This window comes from Podarcis bocagei (assembly GCF_964188305.1).
Source record: "Podarcis bocagei genome assembly, chromosome: 2".
Taxonomy (NCBI): Eukaryota; Metazoa; Chordata; class Lepidosauria; order Squamata; family Lacertidae; genus Podarcis; species Podarcis bocagei.
The window spans coordinates 81,249,885-81,272,818 of NC_138126.1; the positions used below are offsets into that span (position 1 = coordinate 81,249,885).

At 42.2% G+C, this 22,934-nt stretch overlaps 1 protein-coding gene across 4 annotated transcripts in view; it reads right to left on the reverse strand.

Annotated features, from left to right (window-relative positions):
- SH3PXD2B (SH3 and PX domains 2B) overlaps nt 1-22,934 on the reverse strand; it is a 129,938-nt gene that overhangs the window by 90,357 nt on the left and 16,647 nt on the right. For all 4 annotated transcript variants that reach the window (XM_081178393.1, XM_081178394.1, XM_081178391.1 and 1 more), the window contains exon 2: nt 10,596-10,676. Coding sequence is in view for 2 of the 4 variants with exons in the window: in XM_081178391.1 (XP_081034517.1) it covers nt 10,596-10,676 (81 nt within the window). In the remaining 2 variants the exon portion in view is untranslated. The remainder of the gene's footprint in view (nt 1-10,595; nt 10,677-22,934) is intronic.

Genomic DNA, 22,934 nt, shown 5'->3' on the forward strand with positions numbered 1-22,934 from the left:
GCCTTCAATATGTCACCTTTAAAAAACTCCCATCTACCTTGGATTCCCTTCTCTTTGAATATTTCTGACCATGTGATCTCACCCAGCACCTCCTTAAGCTTTTTGAAATCAGCCTTTAAGAAGTAAAGAGTGCATGTCCAACTACACTCAGATTTCCCTTGCCTCTGAATCATTAAACCAAGGAGGACACGATCACTTCCTTCCAAGGTTCCCATGCTTAATATACCCACTGAGATCATTTAAAAAGTTTTTTATTGCACATTCCCTTGAAACAACTGTAGTAAGTATCTCTGTGCTATTTACTCTTACAGAACAGGTGAGCTAAGAAAATGAAATGCAGCAGCTACTTCTATTGTTCTTCCATCACTGTGCACACAAAAGAACTGAGCATGCTACTAAGATAAGTGCTGTAGAATAACTCCTATGCGATTTTATTACTTAGATTTAATGGTACTTGTTTCAACAGGTCACAATTCACACATGTGCACAGGGCCAAAAATAAATCAAACCTTTCATTTGACAGCTGATAAGGATAAGGCATGAAAAGAAGAAGAAACTAATTCCCAGTAATGTTAATGTTTAATGTAACGCACCGTGTTTTGGAACTGAACAAAATTGACAAATATAAAAGACCATTATATCAAACAAAACGATAAACATGGCTGGTGCTACATTTAAAAAAAGGGTGTGAATAACTTGGCACCTTTTAAAAACTTAAGCAAATACAGTATTTTTAGCTTGCCATTGCTATTTCTGTAATTTGTGTTTAAGATTATTGACCATTTTCTTCTTTGACACATTATTCTGAAAATATTTGCTTAAGAGAATGCAAAGTTACATATAACAAAAAGTAGTTTCGGTTGTGTGTACTGTTTTGTTTTGCGCTCTGTTATGTTTGATAAGTAGTTTCTCTTCCTTGCATTTTGTTTTCGTTTCATTTTTTTTTTTATAAAATTTTTATTTGGTTTTCTGGTTTTATAGAGACAAAACATACACAAAGAAGAGACTAAAGACAAAAACATGTATAAAATCAGCAAATCCCCGTTTCATAAACTTGTTCCCTGACTTCCCCCCACCTCCCCTCGTGCATCCCAGTTTCAAGATTATATCAGCAAGTTGGTATTTCTCCTCTCAACATTCTTATTCATCTTATTACCTTTTTTATAATAAAAATTAATTTTCCTAAGTTGGACTTAAGTTCTCTTCCATCGATTTTCATTTTATCTTAATTAAGAGTCATATTAACCAAACCTAGAAGTCTTAAGAGTTTTTAAGAGTCTCTTCTTCCCTCCCTCCCATCCCCGGTTTTTGTCCCTTCCCAATAAAGATCCAGATTCGAGATTCTCAGCCTGGGTTCCTCACGTCCGAGGCTTTCAAATCCCTTTCAGTCCCTCTCCGCCTGTCCTGTTGGTAGTCCTTTATGTCAGTCGTCAGGTCTGGGAAAAGCTCTTTCACCATCAAAATGTATCCTCTTCCCACAAGGGGGTTCAAAAGTAACTGCTGGAGAATTTCCACAAAGCCTATCTCTTCACAATCAAAGTCCAAACGGAGGCCCCAATCGTATTTCTTTATTTTAGTTTTCTGTATTCCATTTTGTCCCGGGACCTCCTCCTTCTTCTTCTGTGTCTTTCGCAGAGTTGTAGTAGATATGTTCCCAGCATTTCCTTGCTTGTGTTCCGCAGATGTCAGCTTTTGGTTGTTGCTTCCCAGGATTACTTCTTCTTTTTCTTGTTGTTTAGTCTCTTCCAGCTCTGTAGGTATTGTTTCCCATTCAGCTGTGGATTCTTTCTCATTGAGGTCCTCAATACTAAGAGCAGAGTTGCCTGTTCCCAAGGTCATAGTCTCAAGTTGTTTATTCATGGCCAAGCTCTGTTCTTGTAAGATTCCCACCAATTGAAACATCCTTTCGATTTCCACTAGTAACTTTCCTTCCACAGCCATTGTATCCATTGTAGTTTCACAGAATTCCCCCTAGGGGGAATCTGGTTACTTATTAGCCTTTTCACCAACAATCCTTTAACTGATTATTATTACTTTGTTTCCAACAGTTTTAGCTCAATTATAACTCGTCTTAGTCCAGAGGGATCTTAGATGACAAATTTTCCACTTTAAATCGGCCGTTTGACAGCTTTGACAGCTGTCAAACTCCGCAGCTCTTACACAGGCACCAAAGCAGGACGTTCCCGGGCCCGGGAGGGGGGGTTGTTTAAAGCAAAAAGAAGGTTCCCAAAACTCCACTCTCCAGCCCAAAAATTTCCCTTAGTTAAATCTCGGAAGTTAATGTCCTTTTTAACTCACCCCACCAGGGGTAGGCTCTCCAGCTTAGCTCTTGCGCCGTTGCTTAGATCGTCTGCAAGGGGGGGGTGCGGACTTCCTTTTAGACACCCCCCGCTCGTCTCCAATTCAAGGTAGAATTTTTATAAAGTCCCAATCCGTCTTACTCACGGGCGATTCTTTCAGTCCAAATTTTCAAGGAAGGAAGTCAGCGCTCTCTGGTTATGGCTCGCGGCTTCGCTCCACCGAGGTAGCGATCGACTCTCAGTGCCACGCCACCCCCGTATCCCCTCCGCAGCCTTTAAAAAGGCTCTTTGCGAATCAGGGGGGGCGCTTAAGGCACCCGCCGAGTCTTCAGTCCGCAGGCTTCCGCGCCTGCGGTTTTTAAGGGTCCCCGCGTCGCCGGCGCGGCAAAGACCCATCCTCAGTGGAGCCGATTCCCTCCGGAGCTCGGAGGGAATCCGCCATTTCCAGATCGCGTCAACCCGGAAGTCCCGCATTTTGTTTTCGTTTCAGTACCTCTAGCCTGTTTTGTTTACTCTGCTTAGTTTTTGAGAAGGATAATTGATCTGATTAGTCAATAAAGTCAGCAAGAATCTCAGATTCATTTTTAAAACCATACTCCCTTTTGAAAGTGGCATTTAGAATACAACCAGGTAGCCACCCTCAAGCACAAATTGTAGCATAGCAGCATATGGTTCAGCCACAGGTTTTGAACCAGACTGTGGTGAGAAGAGAGACAGACTCTTTGGAAATTAAGTCAAATAATCCAAGCCACACCTCCAAACCCAGCCAATCCCTGCCCATGGTTAATGGACCTCCAGTAGGTAAGGGATGATGTGATATTGGTGTCTCTTATCATGGTCTGAGACAGCAACTATAGAACATGAGACAGGTTTTTGCTGCTAGACTCCACTAGCAGTAGACTAGCTGGACTTCTTTGCTGTAGCTTTTAATTAAGTGGCTGTGGGGTTTTAGAACATTAGCTCACACTTCAGGCTTCTTCAACTTAGAACCAGGGAGGGACAATTAAATTTTACTGTAGCAGTGTAGATGTGAAGGGCTTCTATATGCAAATATATCATACATCACTCCCCCAGAGAGTGAGGGATGAGAGGAAATACTATCTCACTCTTGAAAGCCAAAAGCCTATTTTTAAAAAAGTTGCCCTATCTTCAGGTTCACAGCACGTGTTTCAAAATAAGTATTTTTTCCAGTGCACACCCACCTTAGGTGATGGTGAGCTTCCACCACATCACTCTCGGAATTGGGAAACAAACAGACAGACACCGCCTTCTCTTGGATACGTTCACAAAAGACTACTTCGTCAATGAAGTCACACAGAGAGAGAGACATTATGGTGCATTTTCGTTTAAAGGGCAATTGGGAACCAAAACTACATATACAAAATTTTTGTGAATATGGGCTTCCTGGCACTTGAAAATTGCACTTTTTGACTTCTGTCCACATAAAAAAAAATCTACATACAAAAACAAGGGAGGAACCTCCTAACCTAGACTTCTCCCTGACATGTTAGCATTAAAAAGATGCAGAGACTTGTTTTTGTGTGGGATTGTCCAAACAGGTAGTCCACACCAGCATTTGGAAGATGCTGCTGCAGATGTTAGGACTCTGGAGTCCTGCCCGCATGCTAAGTGTTTTGCTACTGATTTATCTCCAACCAAGGCAATAAACTTGTTCATTTTGAGCCTACCTCTCCAAATGGTTTGGGTTCAAGGTTTGGGAACCCCTAGGGTACAGCTGTCTTTTACACAAATAATACACACCCATGCCCACTGAACTGCTCTCCCTCTTCCAAAAGCTTGCCCTACAAATGCTGGTGCAATTATACAACGACGTGTTCCCGTTTTCTGAACAGGAACCTGCTTTCACATGTAAAAGGTTTTGAAGCTTATGTTGTTATGAATGCAAAAAGGGTACCAGTGACTAAGGCTACGGGTTGTAGACGTTCAGTGGGCCTACTCTGAATAAGACTTGGTTGGCAATAACTCTATATCCCCCCTCCCCCGCACATACCATCATGTCCACCACCAGTGCTTTTTTTCTGGGAAAATAGGTGCCAGTGCTCCCCATGAAATTGTTACAGAAGTGTGGCACTTACTTTAACAACAACAACAACAACAACAACAACAACAACAACAACAACAACAACAACGAGGTGCCAGTACTGTACTGTGTACACTTGAATACCCCCTGGGGGGAAAAGCACTGCCCACCATACATTTTACACAAACATAGACAATCCATGCCCAGTAATGTGTTGAAAGCTGGATCTCTGCTTCTTTTAAATCTTCAGTTTAGGTAGTAGTAAATTGAGTAGTAGTAATGGAGCTGTTATGATCTTGGATTTAAAAAGAAGTTCCCCAAAGCTATGTACTTTTGATGTGTTTCTCTTATGTGCAAATTGCTTAGTGCTGCTTTAGCAGCCTGGCAGTTTTTTTATGGAGGTATTTCTCAAATAAATTTCCAAAAGTAAGAATCAGATGGGATACCATTCACAGCAGTATATACAAGCAGCAGATAGTTAGTGTGTCTGTCTGTTTAAGCCAATTCCAAACCTGGCTGGCCTACTTTGGCACCAGAGCATTTGGTAGAATGAGCTCTCTGCTAGCTGCCAATGCAGGAAAGCTATTAATGGATCAAGACCAAGGAGCCAGCTTTCAACTAGAGTGTAATACATCATTATTATGTATTAGGGAGAATTCAGGGGAAAGATTTCTAAGATACTGCAGCTCCAAAGTGACTGGAATAAGCATATTTATGACTATTCCCCCTGCCCCTTTAAGATTTCTTATTTAGAAGATTACCTGCTTTATAGAACTTGCACTGCTACCATACTGGGAAGTAAATTACTAATATTGGGGTTCATCTACTTCACTCCTGCCTTTAAGGATTATGCATCCTCTTAAAATCTGAATAAATAAGTAACAAAACAGCATTTATAAATGAGGAACAGGTACTGCTAGCAGTACCACAAGATAATATCCCTGCTGCAAAGGGATTTTTTTTGTAATGACTTCTTAAATAATTAGGATTGCAGACTATCAAGCATTTGAGCTACTGTTTCAAAATGATAACAGTAAACTCCTAGGCTAGAATAGCAAGTGTCGAGTCTACAAGAGATCCAGTGTGAAGGGTTTTTTATTGTTTTGTCATGGGGGGGTGCTATACAGTGGTGCCTCGCAAGACAAAATTAATTCGTTCCGCAAGTTTTTTCTTCTTGCAAGTTTATCGTCTTGCGAAGCACCGTTTCCCATAGGAATGCACTGAAAATCAATTAATGCGTTCCTATGGAAACCGCTTGCCAGGCTGGCGGTGCGGAGAAGGGCTTTTCTCCCCACCGCAAGCCTTCAGGACAGGTACGGGAACAGAGGGGAAGGGGCGCAGCGCTTCTCCTCTGTTCCCGGGGCTTGCGGTGGGAGGAGGGTTTTTCCTCCCCACCGCCAACATTCAGAACAGCATTCTGAATGTTGGCGGTGGGAAGGAAAACCCTCCTCCCACCACAAGTCTTCAGGACAGCCATCTGAAGGCTGGCGTGGGGAGAAGGTCTCTCCGCCCCACCGCCAGGCTTCGGAGCAGCCTTCCGAAGGCTGGCGGCAGGGGGATGTCTCTCCGCCCCACCGCCAGCCTTCGGAGGAGGTCCGAGGACAGTGGGGAAGACGCGCTGCGCTTCCCCGCTGTCCCGGAGATTTCCCTATGGGAAATTCGTTTTGCGAAGCGCCTCCAAAACGGAAAACCCTTTCGTCTAGCGGGTTTTCCGTCTTGCGAGGCGTTCGTCTTGTGGGGCACCACTGTATTATTTTGTTTATATGCTGACAACAATGAGGTCACAGGGGCCTCATAGCCAAACTATGGTTACCATAAACAAGCAAGAATGTCGGTTCCCAGAAAGACATTCGTGGCTGTTTTACTGCTCCCCTAGTCCTGCTGCTGCTGTGTTGGGAGGTAAGCTTAGTGTTTTGACCCCCACATCTGCTCTGAAGGCTTCACCCAACTCTCCAGAGCAGGTTTTTGGTATGTGAGGTCACTGTGGGGGCAGGTGGGAGGATAAAAAGGGGACAGTGTGGGGTAAATCTGTCCCACAAGCAGGCAGACACTGCTGGAAATCATCCCTGGCATTTATACTGAGGGGCAGTATAAACAGATGAGAAAAAGGTGAGTTGTGCTCATAAACCTTCCCAATGGGTGGAAGCAGACCGAGAGCATCTCCCAACCAGAGTCAAATGTGAGGTGAGTGGGGCTGAGAGACTTCACAGAAGTGTGACTAGCCCAAGGTCACCCAGCAGCTGCATGTGGAGGAGCGGAGACGCGAACCAGATTACGAGTCCACCGCTCTTAACCACTACACCACACTTCAATCTCCCAGGACATTCTATACAAGATCTCAAAGTAACTGTCTTATTACAAAAGAATTTCAGAAATAGACTGGAAAGAGAAGTTGCTGAATTGCAACTTATTACCAACCTTAAAACCATGGAAAGAAAAGACCTGGTCTGAATAAAGACATTGGATTCTTATCTCATTATACATGATTTTTAGCCATCTCACCCCTTGCTTTTTCCTGTAAGACCAATTGCAGTCGTTACAGTCGTCAACAGTTTACCACACCTATCGGCCAATCACCCATTCGAACCACCCTTCTGAGTAATACTGATACCCCTCCCCATCCTCTCAATATATATAAGGGTCTGGTGACTTCTGTTTCAGTGTATCTGAAGAAGTGTGCATACACACGAAAGCTCATACCAATAACAAACTTAGTCTCTAAGGTGCTACTGGAAGGATATTTTTTTATTTTGCTTCGACTACGGCAGACCAACACGGCTACCTACCTGTAACATGATAATTGAGGATTTGAACATGGTCTCCTGACGCCTAGTCTAACACACTAGCCTCTATACCTCTCTAATGCATATGAGTCAAGTCCTTTGAAACTTAATTGTGTTTAAGTGATCTGAAAGTGCTCTCTGTGATGTAATTGCTGGTGGTCCATTCATATTACAGTACAGCAAACATAATGAAGAAACCACAGATAACAATTGCAGCACTTATCTGTTCTATTACTATAGGTAAACAAAAACAAATGGCTGATGAAGAACCTTCCCAAGCTGAGATCTTGCAAGTACACCTTCTCTCCTCCACCCAGTCTCAAAGGAACTTGAGTCATCCAGTAGATTTTTAGCCTCTGAACAGTTGTATTTAATCAATTTTGTAAACCACCTTTGCAGACTCCAGGTGAAAAAAAAAGTTGTTGCAAGGCACTCGATCAAGAAACCAGTCCTTAGGTTTGGGACTTGCTATAATGTCCAGATTCAGATCACGAGGCTATGGAAGCAATTTTAACAGGTGCTCACTTGGGATTTTCCTCTCGTCTATGCAGCCGAGTTTGTGTTCTGGCTCATAAAGCACAGCGAGCGTCCTTGGCTCATCTCCCTTTGGAAAACACACTCTTCATCTTATGTCCAGAACTAGATAGGAATATTCTGCATGGCTTTTGCCACCAACTTTCAGATCAAATCAGACCTTCCATGAGGCCTAGGCGATATATCAATAGATCGCCCAGGACCAGTATGAGGAGCAGACCGCAATGTTGGCTTCACTCAGAGGTATATCACTGGTGAAACCACCACAGATCCTGAGTCCCTCTGCTAGTGACTTCCCCCAGCAAGCGTTACTAGCAGAGCGACTCAGGAGCAGTGGCGGTTTCACCAGCGATATATCGCTAAGCGAAGCCACCATCCCACTCTGCCCTCATACTGCGCAGAGGGAGAAAAAAGCTGCATCGGCGAGGCGCCAATACAGCTTGTTCCTCCCTCTGCATCTTTAAACTGCTCAGCTGAGGAATGTGCGGTTGCCATTCCCCTCAGCTGAGCAGTTAAAGGATCCTCCAGCCTGGCATTGGCTCCTACGCAAGCAGGGGGAACACTGGAAATGGCTCAGCTAAGGATTGGGAGCTGCGTTGTCCCAGCCTGCTAGGCACTGGGGTGAAACCGCCTCAGCTCCCGCGGTGAGACCTGCGGCAGTTTCACCTGGTGCCTTGCAGGCTGAGGCCAATGCAGCTTGGTTTTTCAACATTGTGGTACATCGCCAGATATTTGCTGACAGATTTTGCTGGTGATATACCGCAATGCTGATATCGGCCAGCCCTACCCTCCATTGTGGTTTTGTCTACCCTTAGCAGCATCCGAACCACCCTCCTCAAAAATTAACTTACTACATATGAAAATAACAAAACCACTGGGCAAAAGTAGGAGAGAGAGAGAGAAAGTTATGCATTAAAATTGGAACTGGGTATCACATTTGTGCTGCAGAAAAACAAGAAAACTCTGTAATATAATGTATTCTCTTTCCAGAAACCTGCAATGCATTATGCTGCCAATAATGCTGTGCAATGAATTAATTCTCTTTCTACATTCCATGGTGTGCATTACTGGCAAAATAATTCATTAGGGTCATTGTTCACGGAGAAACTGGAGAAAGGAGCTGAATGAAGGGGCTTGTATCAAAATAGGAATCCTAACCACTGGATACTAGACCCACCAGACTCACAAAAACTTTGTGATCACCAGTTTACCAGAAACGGATTCCATTCACAATGAGCAGGAGCTAAATGAAATGTCACTTAAAACGATGGACCCAAACACACACTCTGCATGTGCCAAGTAACCACATCAGACTACGGCCTGAAACATTTGGTAGCAACAAACACCCTAATTCAGCATGCTAGACATTTAGACACTATTAAGCTAATATCCAAACTCTGAAGCACCAGAAATAAGCATCACCAATTCAACACAATTTTGGAAAAAAATAATTCCTCATTCTACAATCATTTAAGGCAGAAAAGCAACATCTGAAGCAGTAGTGGGTATGAAAACTAACACTTTCCAAACAACTGGCTCCCCCCCTTTTTTTTTTACTGAAAGCTACTTTAAGGCATGTAGGAAAAAGACAAAATTCACATATACATTATGAAGACATGAACATCTTGCAACTTTTAGAAATGTGATTTAAACCAGAGCTTGAAGACAAATGGGTCAAAATCTAACACGCAAGGGATTAAAATAAGATAAATCCTGATAAAATAAACAAGTGAGCCTTTGCCCAATTGTACAGATCCACCACACCTTCACAGCAAATGGTTTGTGTTACTTGCATGGCAAGTGGGGCAAAGTCTACTAGCCACCTTCCTTGTTTATCAAACACAGCTCCATCCTTGTCTTAACTGTTAGATACAAGTGACTCCACTGAACACAGAAGGCCCATGGAACGCACGAAGGAAAGACTGAGGGAATCCAGACTACATCTAGGTTTCCTCAAGAGCAGGCCAAAATGCATCAGTTGTGACCTTGCACGTGACTCTTATGCCCAACCCATGTAACTCAAGTCGAGAAGCACTTGGGCTTAACTTAGGGTTTATATGACGCTTCAGAGAAAGCAAGTTCTCCTCCGCAATGAAGCAGTTGCAGTTTTAAAGGCAACATTCACATGCTGAGCATGGAAGACCCAGAGCAACTCTGGCAAAGTTGTGAAGTAGCTTTTTGCTGCTGCTTCTCTCATTTATTTCCTACACATCTAATCTCCTTTTTGGCCAAACTGAATTTCAAAGCAGCTGGCAACATTAAAATCAATCCATAATACCAAGTAAAACCTCCAATAAAGGCAGCAGTCAAAAATAAAACTCAAACACACAAAAAGGAAACAGGAGCAATAAAACATAACCCGGTTCCAGTAAAACTTTGAAGTCCAATATCTGCAGTGAACATCAAAACATGTCTTTAAAAAGCATTTCTGAAGAGGAAGATCTTAACTTTAGTTATCTGGCAGCCTCCTTGCATTTGGGAACATGCCTCCCCCCAACCCCCAAGCTCGCCCTCTTCTGTACTCGGGAGGTTGTAGACTCTCCTTCCCTGGAGGTTTTTCAGCAGAGGTTGGATAGCCATCATGGATGCTTTAACTGAGATTCCTGAATTGCAGGGGGTTGGACTTGATGACCCCTGGGGTCTCCCTACAACTCTACAATTCCAGCATGTCTGGAACCAAGAGGGTGGTTCTCAGAAAGAAGGAAAGGTGTGACATGGATCATCATTAACGCTGGCACTTCCAATAAGCATGCAAAACCATAGGAGACGAACCAGCCACAGGACTTCATACTCCATTCAGGGCAGCTGTTATGCAAAAGTGTAAAACTGTCACCTGACCAAAATACTCTGCGCCATCCCAAACATAAGTCAGATAATAGATTATAGCCTCCAGAACAGGAACCCCAGAATACGGCAAAAACACAGCAATAATCTTACCTGCAGGTCAAAGAACTTGCTGTACCGTCGGTAAATTGCTTCAGTGGCGCCATTGGACCAGGTGACTTTAATAATGTATACCTGTGGGGAAGAAGAAAGACACTTTAGGGAACTCGGATCACATCAAAATGCTGTTACGATGCTTCCATAGTCCATTAAAGAGATACTTTAATTAATCCTTAGAAGATGATCATTGTCTGGACAGCTATTCAGAAAGGGCAGTAGCTGGGGGTGGTTTCTTTGCATCATTTATATGCAAACTTTTTTTGTATTGAAAGGGGCTGCTTTAACGAAAGTCCTTTTTACTCACCTTTCTTGCCCTTTTTAAAGATTTATCTGTAATCCCCATAGCTGTGATTTTCAAAATTAACCCACAAGAAGCCCAAGTGAGGTCAGAAAGCATTAACTGTCATTCACACATTCCTCACATGCACAGCTGCTGTGTTTTAACTGAGGACCAGGACCACACTTTTAACCCTGCTTCCTAAAACAACTGTGCATTGTCTACAATAGTCTGTAAGTGAAAACTCAATGCATGAGCTGCTCCACGCATGAAGCTGCTCTGCACAATCAGGCCACCCAGCTGTGCAGGTGTGCCAGCTGCATGGAGCCCCTCTAAAAGCAAGCAGAACCTTGCAGGTTTCTTGTTTCTTTCCAGGCAACCGCACACAATGCAATTTTGTTCCAGGAAAACAGATGTGCTCGCAGGGACAGAGCTGAAAGGCACAGCCCCACTTTACAATCAGTGCACAGTTGGCACACAATTGTGTGAACAGGGCTTCTAGTTTGGCTGTATAATGATGCAATAGAACAAATAAGAGCCAGCTATGTGATAACATCTGTAACAGTTAGGGGAACACTTCCTGGCTTCACTGTGGACTGAGTTTTTTAAAAATTGGTGCTCAGCAGCAACTGCAGGCAGTACTGTACAATCACTGCTATAGGGTGGGGTGGGGCGAACGCTTTATCCACGCTGCCCTGGAACCTTCAGGGTTGTGCTGCTGGGAAACATTTTGGTTTGATCTTCCTAATGGATGCTCAAGGTAAATGAAGCCCCACAATGAAGAACCCTCACATGGGCGAAATTAATGTATCTGACATTGTTTCACAACTGTTTGTTTGCCTGTTTAACACATTTCTATACCGCTTAATCATTCCCATTTCTAAGTAGTTGCTTTCATCAATATCTATGACTAGCAGTTTGATATCCTTCATACACATTGTCTGTAGCCACAAATTTGAGTCTTTGGAAAGGGACAAGAGCACGCCTCGCTTCATTATCATCTAAATTTGGCCTCCAGTTCCTGCACACAGACTTAAGTAAATTTATCACCAACACTACAATCCCAAAGGCCCAAGTGCAATGGCAGCACAGAGCGGACAGGGATTAAAAGCATCAGGAATATGCTCCCTGTGAATGTTCTTCAGAGTTAGCTCATTTCCCACCCACTTGCAGAATTTACTGCCCTGGGAAAACTGGTAAATATTTAGAGATCGCAGGCTGTTAGTCTTGGCTGTTGGCCATGCCAAACAACAGCCATATCTCCTCCTGGGGTTCTGCTGCTGTCACTGTTTGCTCACCTCTTGGGAAAAAGAGCATGTTGCATCCAATATTTGTTGTGTCTAAGAATCTGAAACCACTTTACCCAGCCTTGCTAGCTATTTAGGGGTGGACTGACTTGGGGCAACAAAGTTTTCTCCACAGTACCATGAATTCACATCCCTGAGAAATAAAAAGTTCCAGTACCACAAGGCTTGGTTTCCCAGGGATGAGAGCGCCTTAAAACAAACACTATAAAAGGCACCTTATTTTATATAGAGAAGCAGAACATAAGTTGAGAGTAAGCAAGGGCCTCAGCAATACAGATTCATAAGACAGTAATGGGCAGCCTCAAACCCTCCAGATGCTGTTGCACTAAAACTCCCATAAGCCCTAATCATTGGCCGTGTTGGCTAGGACTGATTTGAACTGTAGTCTAATCTTTAGGGCCACAGGTTCCCCAGCCCTGGTCTAAAGAGAAACATGGACAGCCCATCCTCAAGGCTATCCCCACTTTCTGCTAGCTCCTGCCAGAAACTTTCCTCTCTCCACCTCTTCCAAACCGCAAACAGCAGCTTCTCCTCCTCTCCAAACACACACACACAGCTGTCATCCACTCCCTTCAGTTAACAAGAAATCAGCCTCTCCAAGCCCTGATGGTCACAGGGAAGTTCCTGATGATCAGGAAGCCATCTCCTAATTATTAGCCTCCATGGCAACAAAGAAACATCAACAGTTCATCCTGGACTATTAACCAGCATTCTGACCAACAGAAGCATATACCAGTATGTTTCTCTCTGATAAAGCTTCTCTGTATATTTTGTGAAAATAAATATTAAATGTTAACTTTATTCCATCTCAAAGCTTTTGTTACTGGTTGAGCTTACCTATGCAGGTCACTCCCACCTCAGACAAGGTCACAAAAATGGAACCTCTACTGGGAGCCTGCAGCTTATTTCATTCTTTCCTTTTGCTCTCCTCCCCCTGAAGCTGCAGTAACAATTCAGGAGTGACTCCCATGTGCAGAAGGACCACCATCTGCTTGGAAGTGGTACCTATAAACTGCACTTGGTTACATACTTCTCTATGGCTGGTATTCCAGTTCAGTTACAAGAACAGCTCAACCATTTTTGCTACCTTCTCCACAAATCCCTGAAACACCCCCCCCCCCCCGCATGTACACACAACCTTCTGTTTCTGGAGAGCATCCATTCTATTTCCTAGGCTACCCCCATCTCCTCCACTCCTTTCTCTGTTGCACCTACACATTTAACATTTGTCATGTTGTAATCAAGTCCCTCTCTATAACTTTTTCTACTCCGGCTCTCCATTCTTTGCCTTCAATGGCCAGAATCACATACAAAGCTCCCCTTAGTAACAGGTACCAGATGCTCCATGCTGTATATTGCTGAATTTCATGTATCTGTGTGTGCCACACACACACACACACACACAGAGAGAGAGAGAGAGAGAGAGAGAGAGAGAGAGAGAGAGAGAGAGAGAGACTAGGGATGCATCAATTCCCATTTGAAGGAAAAGAGCACCCCTGAAGATCTGGTCCAGCTTAGCCCCAGTCCTTTACAACCCTAGCAAAGATACCATTTTGAAAACCCCAAGTAGGAAGTCAAAATTATCGCTTTCGCAAGATGGATGTGGATTTCTCTCTCACACACACACTTTTCTCTCCCCCACCCCCCACCCCAGTATTGTATTGCAATCTCTTACTTTCCCAGGTTTTGTTTAACTACTCTGAGCTTTAAATAAAATCAGTCCCCTGTAAGTAGTTTCCACAAATCTGATTAAAGTCTCATGAGAATAGGCTTGAAATACAGGCAGCATAAAGAAGGGAAAGCAACAAAGATATACAGGCTTTTCCAGCCCCAGTAGAAGGCTCTCTCCCTCCCTCTCTCTCTCTAGGCAGGCTGCCAAAAGTGATCCATTACTGAAATGCTATAGAATGCTTAGCGAGCCAGAACTTCTGGGGGCCAAAGACCTAAATGATGTCATGCTGGCTGCTTTGCGGCAAGCCCTTTTGGTGAACCAAGTGCATCTTGGGAGTCCTCTAGAGGAAATGGAACACTTTATTAGCCAGAGATAGCCTCTGCATGCTTGATCATACTGCAGAAGGGGACTGTGTGTCTGATTTGCACATCCCAGGAAGACGTTAAGAAAGAAGGGGAACTTTCCCAGCAACCTTTTAACTAATCATTCCGTGATCAGTATGACTCATGCACACTGAAATCGTGGACTGGCCCACACACTCACTGTGATAGGAATTTTATGGTCTTAGATATATAGTAATGTTCATAACTGCACATACATAGATCAGTACAGGAAGGCAAACCTGGAACCATTTTGATTCCTAAACTGACCAAATCCCTTCTCTGCAAGGTTAAAAATGGAAAAGCCTCCCCATTGTCTCTTCCTTTAATCTGTGTTTGAATAAGGTGTGAGCCTGTGACCTGGCCCAGGAAATAAGTATTTTAGCATTACAAAAGAATGGCCAGGCTTCCCCAGAAAATCCAATCAAGGAACCTGCTAGACAGGAGATAAACAAGGAGAAGAGAAAAACAACATTTAAATTTCTGTGATGTAGGTGGGATGTATCTGAGGGGTGGTCTTAGGTCACACCCCTTCTGTGATGTATGCATAATGTTTCTGGGGGTGGTCCTGATCTAGAGAAGGGGAATTTCAAAAGTCTTTATAAGGCCTTGCAGGCTATTGTTCTGGGTCCTCTTCCTCTCCTGCGTGTGAGGGGGGTACCCTGTTGCAACAGATCAATAAAGATCAAGCTTACTAGCTGCTTTGCTTCTCAATATTCTCTGGTTGGCCTCTGTTATTTTCTCCTACCAATAGGGAACCTATGTAAGGACTCTATATGGGCTCTTGGATACCCCATAAGGGAAAAGGGCATATTTTTATTTACAACAGATGGCGACCACGCACGAAGGGACTTTTGGTTACCCGGATTCTGGGAGGAGGAAGGACTGGTTATCCAGCGCGCACCAGGCAGTTTGCCAGGAGGAATAACCAGTCTTCCATCGGTCCCAGGGTCTGGCAATAACTTGGAGTTCAGCGAGGCTAACCAGGGGAAGCAAAGCTTGATCAGGCCGGCCTTAAACAACCAGTCAAGAGATCCCGGGATCACCAGGACAGCGCTTGCGAAGTGAGTATGAGTAGGAAAAATGGGTAGTGGGGTGGGATTCTGCAAACCACAGCAAACCTATACTTCTCAAATCCTTACTTCTTTCCTCACTTTAACTCTTGAAAAAATTGCCTTCTACTCCTTTCTGTCCCCTCGATCTCAACACCAGCCTTAGCCCTTCGGAGTATGCCCAGGCAAAGGTTGTGTGTGATTTCTTCCACTTAACTCTGTATGCCAACCTATTCCTTCGGAGTTTTGCCCAGAAAGGTTGTGCAATTTCTTCTGCACTGAAAACTATAATTCCCAAAACTATAACTCCCAGGTGTAGCCGCACCTCTGCCATGGCGATCTTTGTTAGAGATGACCTGTGAGCGGAGAAAGCAAGGGCACCTGATTCCTTTCCTTCTTTGTCATTTCTGAGTCTCAATCTGGCATTGCAAGTGTGCAAGCGTTCAGTAGGGACTCTGAGTTAGATTGTAAAAGGCAGGGAGGTTGCTGTGAGTTGTAGAATAGAGATTAAGTGAGGTATCCCCAGGTTTTTCCCCTCGGAGATTTGTCCAGGTATCCCCAGGTTTTTTCCCTCGGATCCCCAGGTTTTTCCCTCGGAGATTTGTCCAGGTATTCCCAGGTTTTTTCCCTTGGATCCCCAAGTTTTCCCATCGGAGATTTGTCCAGGTATCCCCAAGTTTTTTTTGTCCAGGTTTCCCCTTTTCCGGACCCTTCGGAGTTTTGCCCAGGTCCAAAACCCTTTTAATTGAAAATGGGTGCACCTCAGTCAAAAGAAAAATAGTCCCCAGACCCCTGGCGTGAAAGAAGCCCAGTTGGTGCTTACTTCCCGCCTGGACTCTGACAGTCCCCTTCAATTTGTGTTTAAGAAACGTTGTTCCTGTGTTTAAATTGTACTTAGGTAACATCCAGCAGCTGCTTATCTAAAATGTGCCATCTAAAATAAAAATGCAAGCTTGCTCCAAATTCTAAATCTAAGGAAGCCATGTTGAGCCTTATCAATCTTAAAAGCAAGACAAAATGGAGAATGGAGTGTGCAAATGTTTGTTATTTGAGAGAGGCTCTAAAAGAGTTTTCCTCCCAAGTGGTAAAATCCTGTATACGTGCTACTTGTGTTCTGAAAGGGGAATTACCCCACCTCCTTCCTCTAGTTTAAGTGAGGAGGGCGATTTAAGTCTAATGGTAAATGTTTTGTTGTAACTTTTGAGTTTGCAAGTATACCTGTGTTCCAGTCTAAGTTAACCTAATGTTTCTGCTGCAAAAGCCTAGTTGAGCCAACTGCTCTCTCAAGCTAAGATGCAGTGTATGTATTTCATTAAGCATATGCCTATGAAAGTATGGTGTTCCTTCTAAGAAAAATATCTGAGTCCAGTTTTAACTTTGATCTGGTTGGACAGAAGAGTTATTGTAAGGCTCCTGATATCAGTCTCTATAAGACGTCCTGGCCTCTTTTCTTAGAAAATGTCCCCCCTTGTTTCATTCTGTCTCTTTCAGGGTTTTTTCCCTTTCTCCTTCTCATTCTGTGCCAGGTAAATTTACTCCCGAGTAAGCTTCCTTTAAAGGAAACTGCAAAGGGGGGGGGCATAAATTAGGCTTACTATTCCTCTGCAAGTTCAGGAAAAATTGTTCACTCTTGTATTCCTTTTAAATCAAATCTATGGCTGTTTAAACTTTGCTTTATAAAAGATCCTCTCCCTATCTTAGGAAAAATGTTAACTTCAATCTTCTTTTAAAGATAATTTCTATAGGAATTTTCACTCTTTAGTCTAAGGAAGTAAACACTCACTCAAACTAGCTTCAAGATCTGTATAGAATTGGGTACTTTTATTTTCCTTTTCCTTAGTACATGATAGGCGCATGGTTTGTGATAGGCGCATGGCTTGTGATCTCTTCCCCAGTTGTGTCTGTGTACATAAGTATGTGTGTGTTTCTGGTAGTACAAATCTTGCTATGAACCCTGTATTTTAGGGTTGGACTAGATGACCCCAGGTCCCTTTCAACTTTCCCAATTTGTGGCTGATGAGTTGAAATCCAGCCCAGATTGCTCTTTGTTTTTAAAGGTGAGAGGTGAATGTGTGTGTTTCTGGTAGTACAAATCTTGCTATGAACCCTGTATTTTAGGGTTGGACTAGATGACCCCAGGGTCCCTTTCAACTCTCCCAATTTGTGGCTGTGTGGAAGACCATGTGTCTGCAAGCATTGGAGGGTAATCCTTAAATTCTGGTGTGGTAATGGAGTTGAAATTCAGCCTAGCTTTGCTTTTTAGTTTTAAAGGTGAGAGGTAAAAGCCATGATGTTTTGAAGCACAACTGGTAATATCAAGCATTTGAGTGATTACAGTATTTATCATTTTGTCTACTATTTTTTTTTAATCAAACTTAAAAGTCAATTCAAAGTTTAAGCACATACAAATGAATAATCAAGTACAATTAGCCTTGGACATTCCTGTAAATTAAGGCGCAGAAAATAATATTAATAATAATAATAATAATTTTTTGTCTGCAAATGGTAAGGCTGAAATGACTGAGAATGTTAAAAAATCCTATGAATTCTAACGCTCTGGCCATTTTTACTCATAAATAAGAGAGCGGTTGATTGTTCCGCGAATGGCCAGAGGGATATTAGCCCTTTCCTGTACATAAAGGAAGCTTGGGCTGAATGGTGAATACTTGAATTGCTGAGTTTCTCTTTTTTGTTTTAAAATCTAACCCTATTTTAAAAAACCACTCCTTACCTGGCCATTTTTACTCATAAATAAGAGAGCGGTTGATTGTTCCGCGAATGACCAGATAAAATGACCAATAATGATAGCCCTTTCCTGTACATAAAGGAAGCTTGGGCTGAAATTGCTAGCTTTGGTGAATTCTTAAATTGCTGAGTTTCTCTTTTTTGTTGTTTTAAAATCTAACCCTATTTTTAAAATCTACTCCTTACCTTTCCCTTCCTTATTCTAATTGAGCCAAAAGATGCAACATTTTCAATGGTATAAAAGGTTTGCTGAGACATGAACTCTGCACATGCACAGAGGCTAGATCAGCTTACAAAAGAGAGAGAGAGAGAAAGGAGGGGGGGATGAGAAGGTTTGGAGAGCCTGAAACCTATACAAATTTCCTTATGTAAAACTTGGGAGCCATTGAGGGAAATCATCCTTAATGTGTTTTGCTCCAGGAAGACAATAGTTAAGTACTTGACATGCCAAATTCTTTTCACAGGTAAATATCAAAGCACTCCCACTGTGAGTTCCTCTCTTGAGTAGTTTCTCCCCCCCCCCCAATGGGATTTAAATTTCATAAGTTTTTTTTGTGTGTGTGTGTGTGTGTATGTGTATATGCCTATGCATTTTAGGAATAGCATTTCCTGACAGACCTCTCACATGAAATAATTTTCCCTTTTAACAGAGTGTCCCTTCTTTTCTCCCACAGCACAAATGATAATGAAGGGATGCAAACAGTGATTTAAATACTCTATAAAAAGTAAATGCATTTGTTTTTCCTTTTGTCTTTCTTCACTTAAAGCCAAACAGTCACTTTCTTTCTGTTCAGCAAAACAAGTCTGAATCCCTGCTACATTAGTTGATTTCCTTCTATCTCTTTGTGGCTTTGACACTTTAAGTTACAAATAATCTGTTTTCATTTATTTAATCAGTTTCTCCATGATGTCTATGAAGTTAATCGAAGCACAACCAAACATTGTTTGAGCATTTCTTACTAATTCTGTCATTTTGGCTAGTGCAAGGTACCTGCACAACTTTAAAATTGCCATTCATTTTTTTATTGGTATTAACTCATTTCCCAGTATTAACATTACAGCTGATGTTGTCACATCAAGAAACACTCTTTTATTTTCATTTGGGATGTTAGAATGCCAAAACAGATTACTTCAGGTTGCTTATTAATTGTGTGTCTTAGCATTTATTTATTTTTGGTTCCTCATAGGTCATTTGTGTGTGTGTGTTTTACTTTGGGGACATGTTCATCACATGTTGAAAGTCAGTTTCATGAAGTTCTTTTATTGGATAGCACATGGTGAATTTTAAGTTTTCCCCATTGTTTTCCCTTTTTCCCCCCAGTCCAGTAGTAATCTGTGTGGTTTTGATAATATCTTTGTACTATTTAATAATAGTTATTTTCTGAATCTGATGTTTTTGTCTCAAGTCCATTTTCATCTAACTGGTAATTAATTTTTTGCTTTCTTTTTATTTTTTAACCTTTGTATTTTTACAGTTCTCTTTCTCTACATGTGGAGTAATTTTTTATTTTTAATATGAAAAGAACAACAACAACAAAAATTAAGTGAAGGAAAGCAAACAAACTTAGCAGATAATAACAGTAATTATATGGAAATGTGATAATGAATAAAATGTTTCATCCACTAAGATTGTTATTATTTGCAGCTTCCCATGGAAACTGGAGGACATCCTTTTTGCCTTTTGCCCCTTTCTTGTCTAACTGTGTTTAAGTCTCCCCAAAACCCTGCCCCCTTACAGGATATCACTTCTACAGATGTGCAATGATGAAAAGCAGCAACAACCCCTCAACTCAGTTCTTCACTATCACAAGACCAGAGTTTTCAAAGTGCCCACAGCTATCTCTTTCAAAGGCTATAGACTGACGGGGGGGGGGGGCTGACAAAGGGGGGAGGAGTTGAATTGCAAGGACATTTTTTCACTTGAACCTCAAGCCTCTGCTCCAGGATTCAAAAGATACATACGTAAAAGATCGCAATTGTGTCAAGATATGCAACAGATATTTAATTATTTTGTTTTGTATTATGTGTTATTATGTAAGAATGTTGAAATGTGTCTGACAGTGTGATTTCCACAAAGGGGGGCAATTTTTTTTCCTGTGTGTAACTGTTTTTATGTTTAATGTCTTATTGCTTACACACCAATGGAGAATTCTCATGCATTTTATACTTTCTAATAGCTCACACTATTGTGTAGTCCAATGTTTAGATCAATTTATAACCACATTGTTCCACCTGGCACTCTGCCAACTTTCCCTATCCATTTTAATATGTGTTAAACCTCTTTTTGCCAATGACAAACTTCTGGACCCATAAAACACCAGGTACATGAAGGTGGATATGCTTTGGTTTAGCAGGAATGATTCCTTATAGACTTAAATTGACTTATTTGGACAACTGCCCTTGTTAAGAATGGTTTTCTTTTAACAGATTGGTTTGAAGACTTGAGAACCATGGGGCAAGATAAATTCAAATTGGACTCAGTTTGAATTGGGCAAGTGTATCCAGGCTGCAATTAGCTTTTTGGTCCTTTAAGTGCAAGTGAGCAACTTCTCATGAGCCCAAGACCACAGCCTATAATAAAATCCCATAGCTAAAGGCCAAGGCGAAGACCTCTCCCTCACGAGATGCCCAAAACCTGTGCCAGCTATGGTGAATGCCAGGCGACATGGTTAAATGAAAGCCCTGAGGGGATTCAACAGACAAGATGTGTTGCTGTAGCACTATGTCAGTGTGAGACCACAGAAGAGCTACCTTGACACCTGAGAACACTAAAATGGTGGGGGGGAAGCAAACTGCACTTTTCAGTCATTAGTGGACCTTACCTTCCTGCTAGGTGTAAAGCATAGAACACTATTGAGTAAATGGTCTCTCCCAAAGTGTTAGAATGCCACAAGCAATTTAGTAGCAAAACGCAACATGTGTTATTTTTATATGATATATTCATACAAAGACATCCATTTACAACATACGATGTTATTATTTGTGGGGCAAAAATTTTTAAGAAAAATTCTAGCCCCAGAGGGGGGAATATTGTGATAGGAATTTTATGGTCTTAGATATATAGTAATGTTCATAACTGCACATACATAGATCAGTACAGGAAGGCAAACCTGGAACCATTTTGATTCCTAAACTGACCAAATCCCTTCTCTGCAAGGTTAAAAATGGAAAAGCCTCCCCATTGTCTCTTCCTTTAATCTGTGTTTGAATAAGGTGTGAGCCTGTGACCTGGCCCAGGAAATAAGTATTTTAGCATTACAAAAGAATGGCCAGGCTTCCCCAGAAAATCCAATCAAGGAACCTGCTAGACAGGAGATAAACAAGGAGAAGAGAAAAACAACATTTAAATTTCTGTGATGTAGGTGGGATGTATCTGAGGGGTGGTCTTAGGTCACACCCCTTCTGTGATGTATGCATAATGTTTCTGGGGGTGGTCCTGATCTAGAGAAGGGGAATTTCAAAAGTCTTTATAAGGCCTTGCAGGCTATTGTTCTGGGTCCTCTTCCTCTCCTGCGTGTGAGGGGGGTACCCTGTTGCAACAGATCAATAAAGATCAAGCTTACTAGCTGCTTTGCTTCTCAATATTCTCTGGTTGGCCTCTGTTATTTTCTCCTACCAATAGGGAACCTATGTAAGGACTCTATATGGGCTCTTGGATACCCCATAAGGGAAAAGGGCATATTTTTATTTACAACACTCACCATTTTGATAATTTCATATGCATAGTGGGACACTGGAGCTGAATGAGGTAACTAGCAACCTGCTCAAAGCAGCATCCAATGCATGACAAGAACACATATACTGCACACCACAAATTTCACCATACTCATGTCCTGCTTATGGGCTTCCCATAAGCATTTCATTGGTTACTGTGGAAACAGAAGGCTGAACTAGACAGGCGTTTGTCTGATCCAGTCAGGCTCTTCTTACATCTAAAGGAAGGCTCCCCTGTTGAAAACCCAATGTCCTAACTTCAGATCACCGTACCAGCTAATGTGTGGACTGGCCCTATGACTTCTAGGTAGAAGGAAAAATCAACTGGCTAATTTGTAGGGCTTGCTTATCAGTAAGAATTGGAAATTTGGTAAAAACTATTTCCCGCCTACTTTTTGGGTCATGTATCCACTATAGAGATGAGTATTCTCGTCACAAAACATTCTCCTTTCTACCCACACCCATTTATACGGATGGGAAAATGCTGAGGAAGTGACCATAGCAAAAGGTCAAAATAGAACAAAGGTACTCCATAAAGTTTTCTTCAAATGGACAACTTAAGTCTGAGCTTTACCAAATATTGACCTGTGATCCAAAGAACTGGGCAACAAGTTCTACAGGCCTAAGGGAGCTTCAGGGCCTCATTTCCGTAAGGGCAGTCTCCTGTCACATGTTGCATGGCAGTTGGCTTCTTTAAATGGAGGGGAGCAATAAGGCATGGATTAAACAAATGCATTTTACTGGGTACAGGTGATCCCTGGGAGACACATCTGAAGTAGCCCTTCAGATTCCAGTCACCATCTATTCTTAAACAGTTTTATATAGAGCTTGGGTTGGTGTAGTAGTAGTAGTAGTAGTAATAATCATAATCATAATCATAATCATAATCATAATCATAATTTATTTCATACACTATGGACAAATGTTTCTGACTCCCAAATGTTGACCAATGTTAAGAACAAAATAATTTACCACCACCACCAATTATGTCGCTGAAAAATTGGGGAGGAAATAAACAGGGCTGGATTTTGTGCGTGGAAGTTCTAGTCTTCAAAAGAAAGTCCTGGGCTCATCATTCTTTATCTCTTGAATCTAGTAAAAAGCAAAGTAGATCCTACCAATCTGAACTCTACCCACCTGTGCCCTAAATAGCTTGGGACCACATTACCTCAGAAACTGCTCCCCT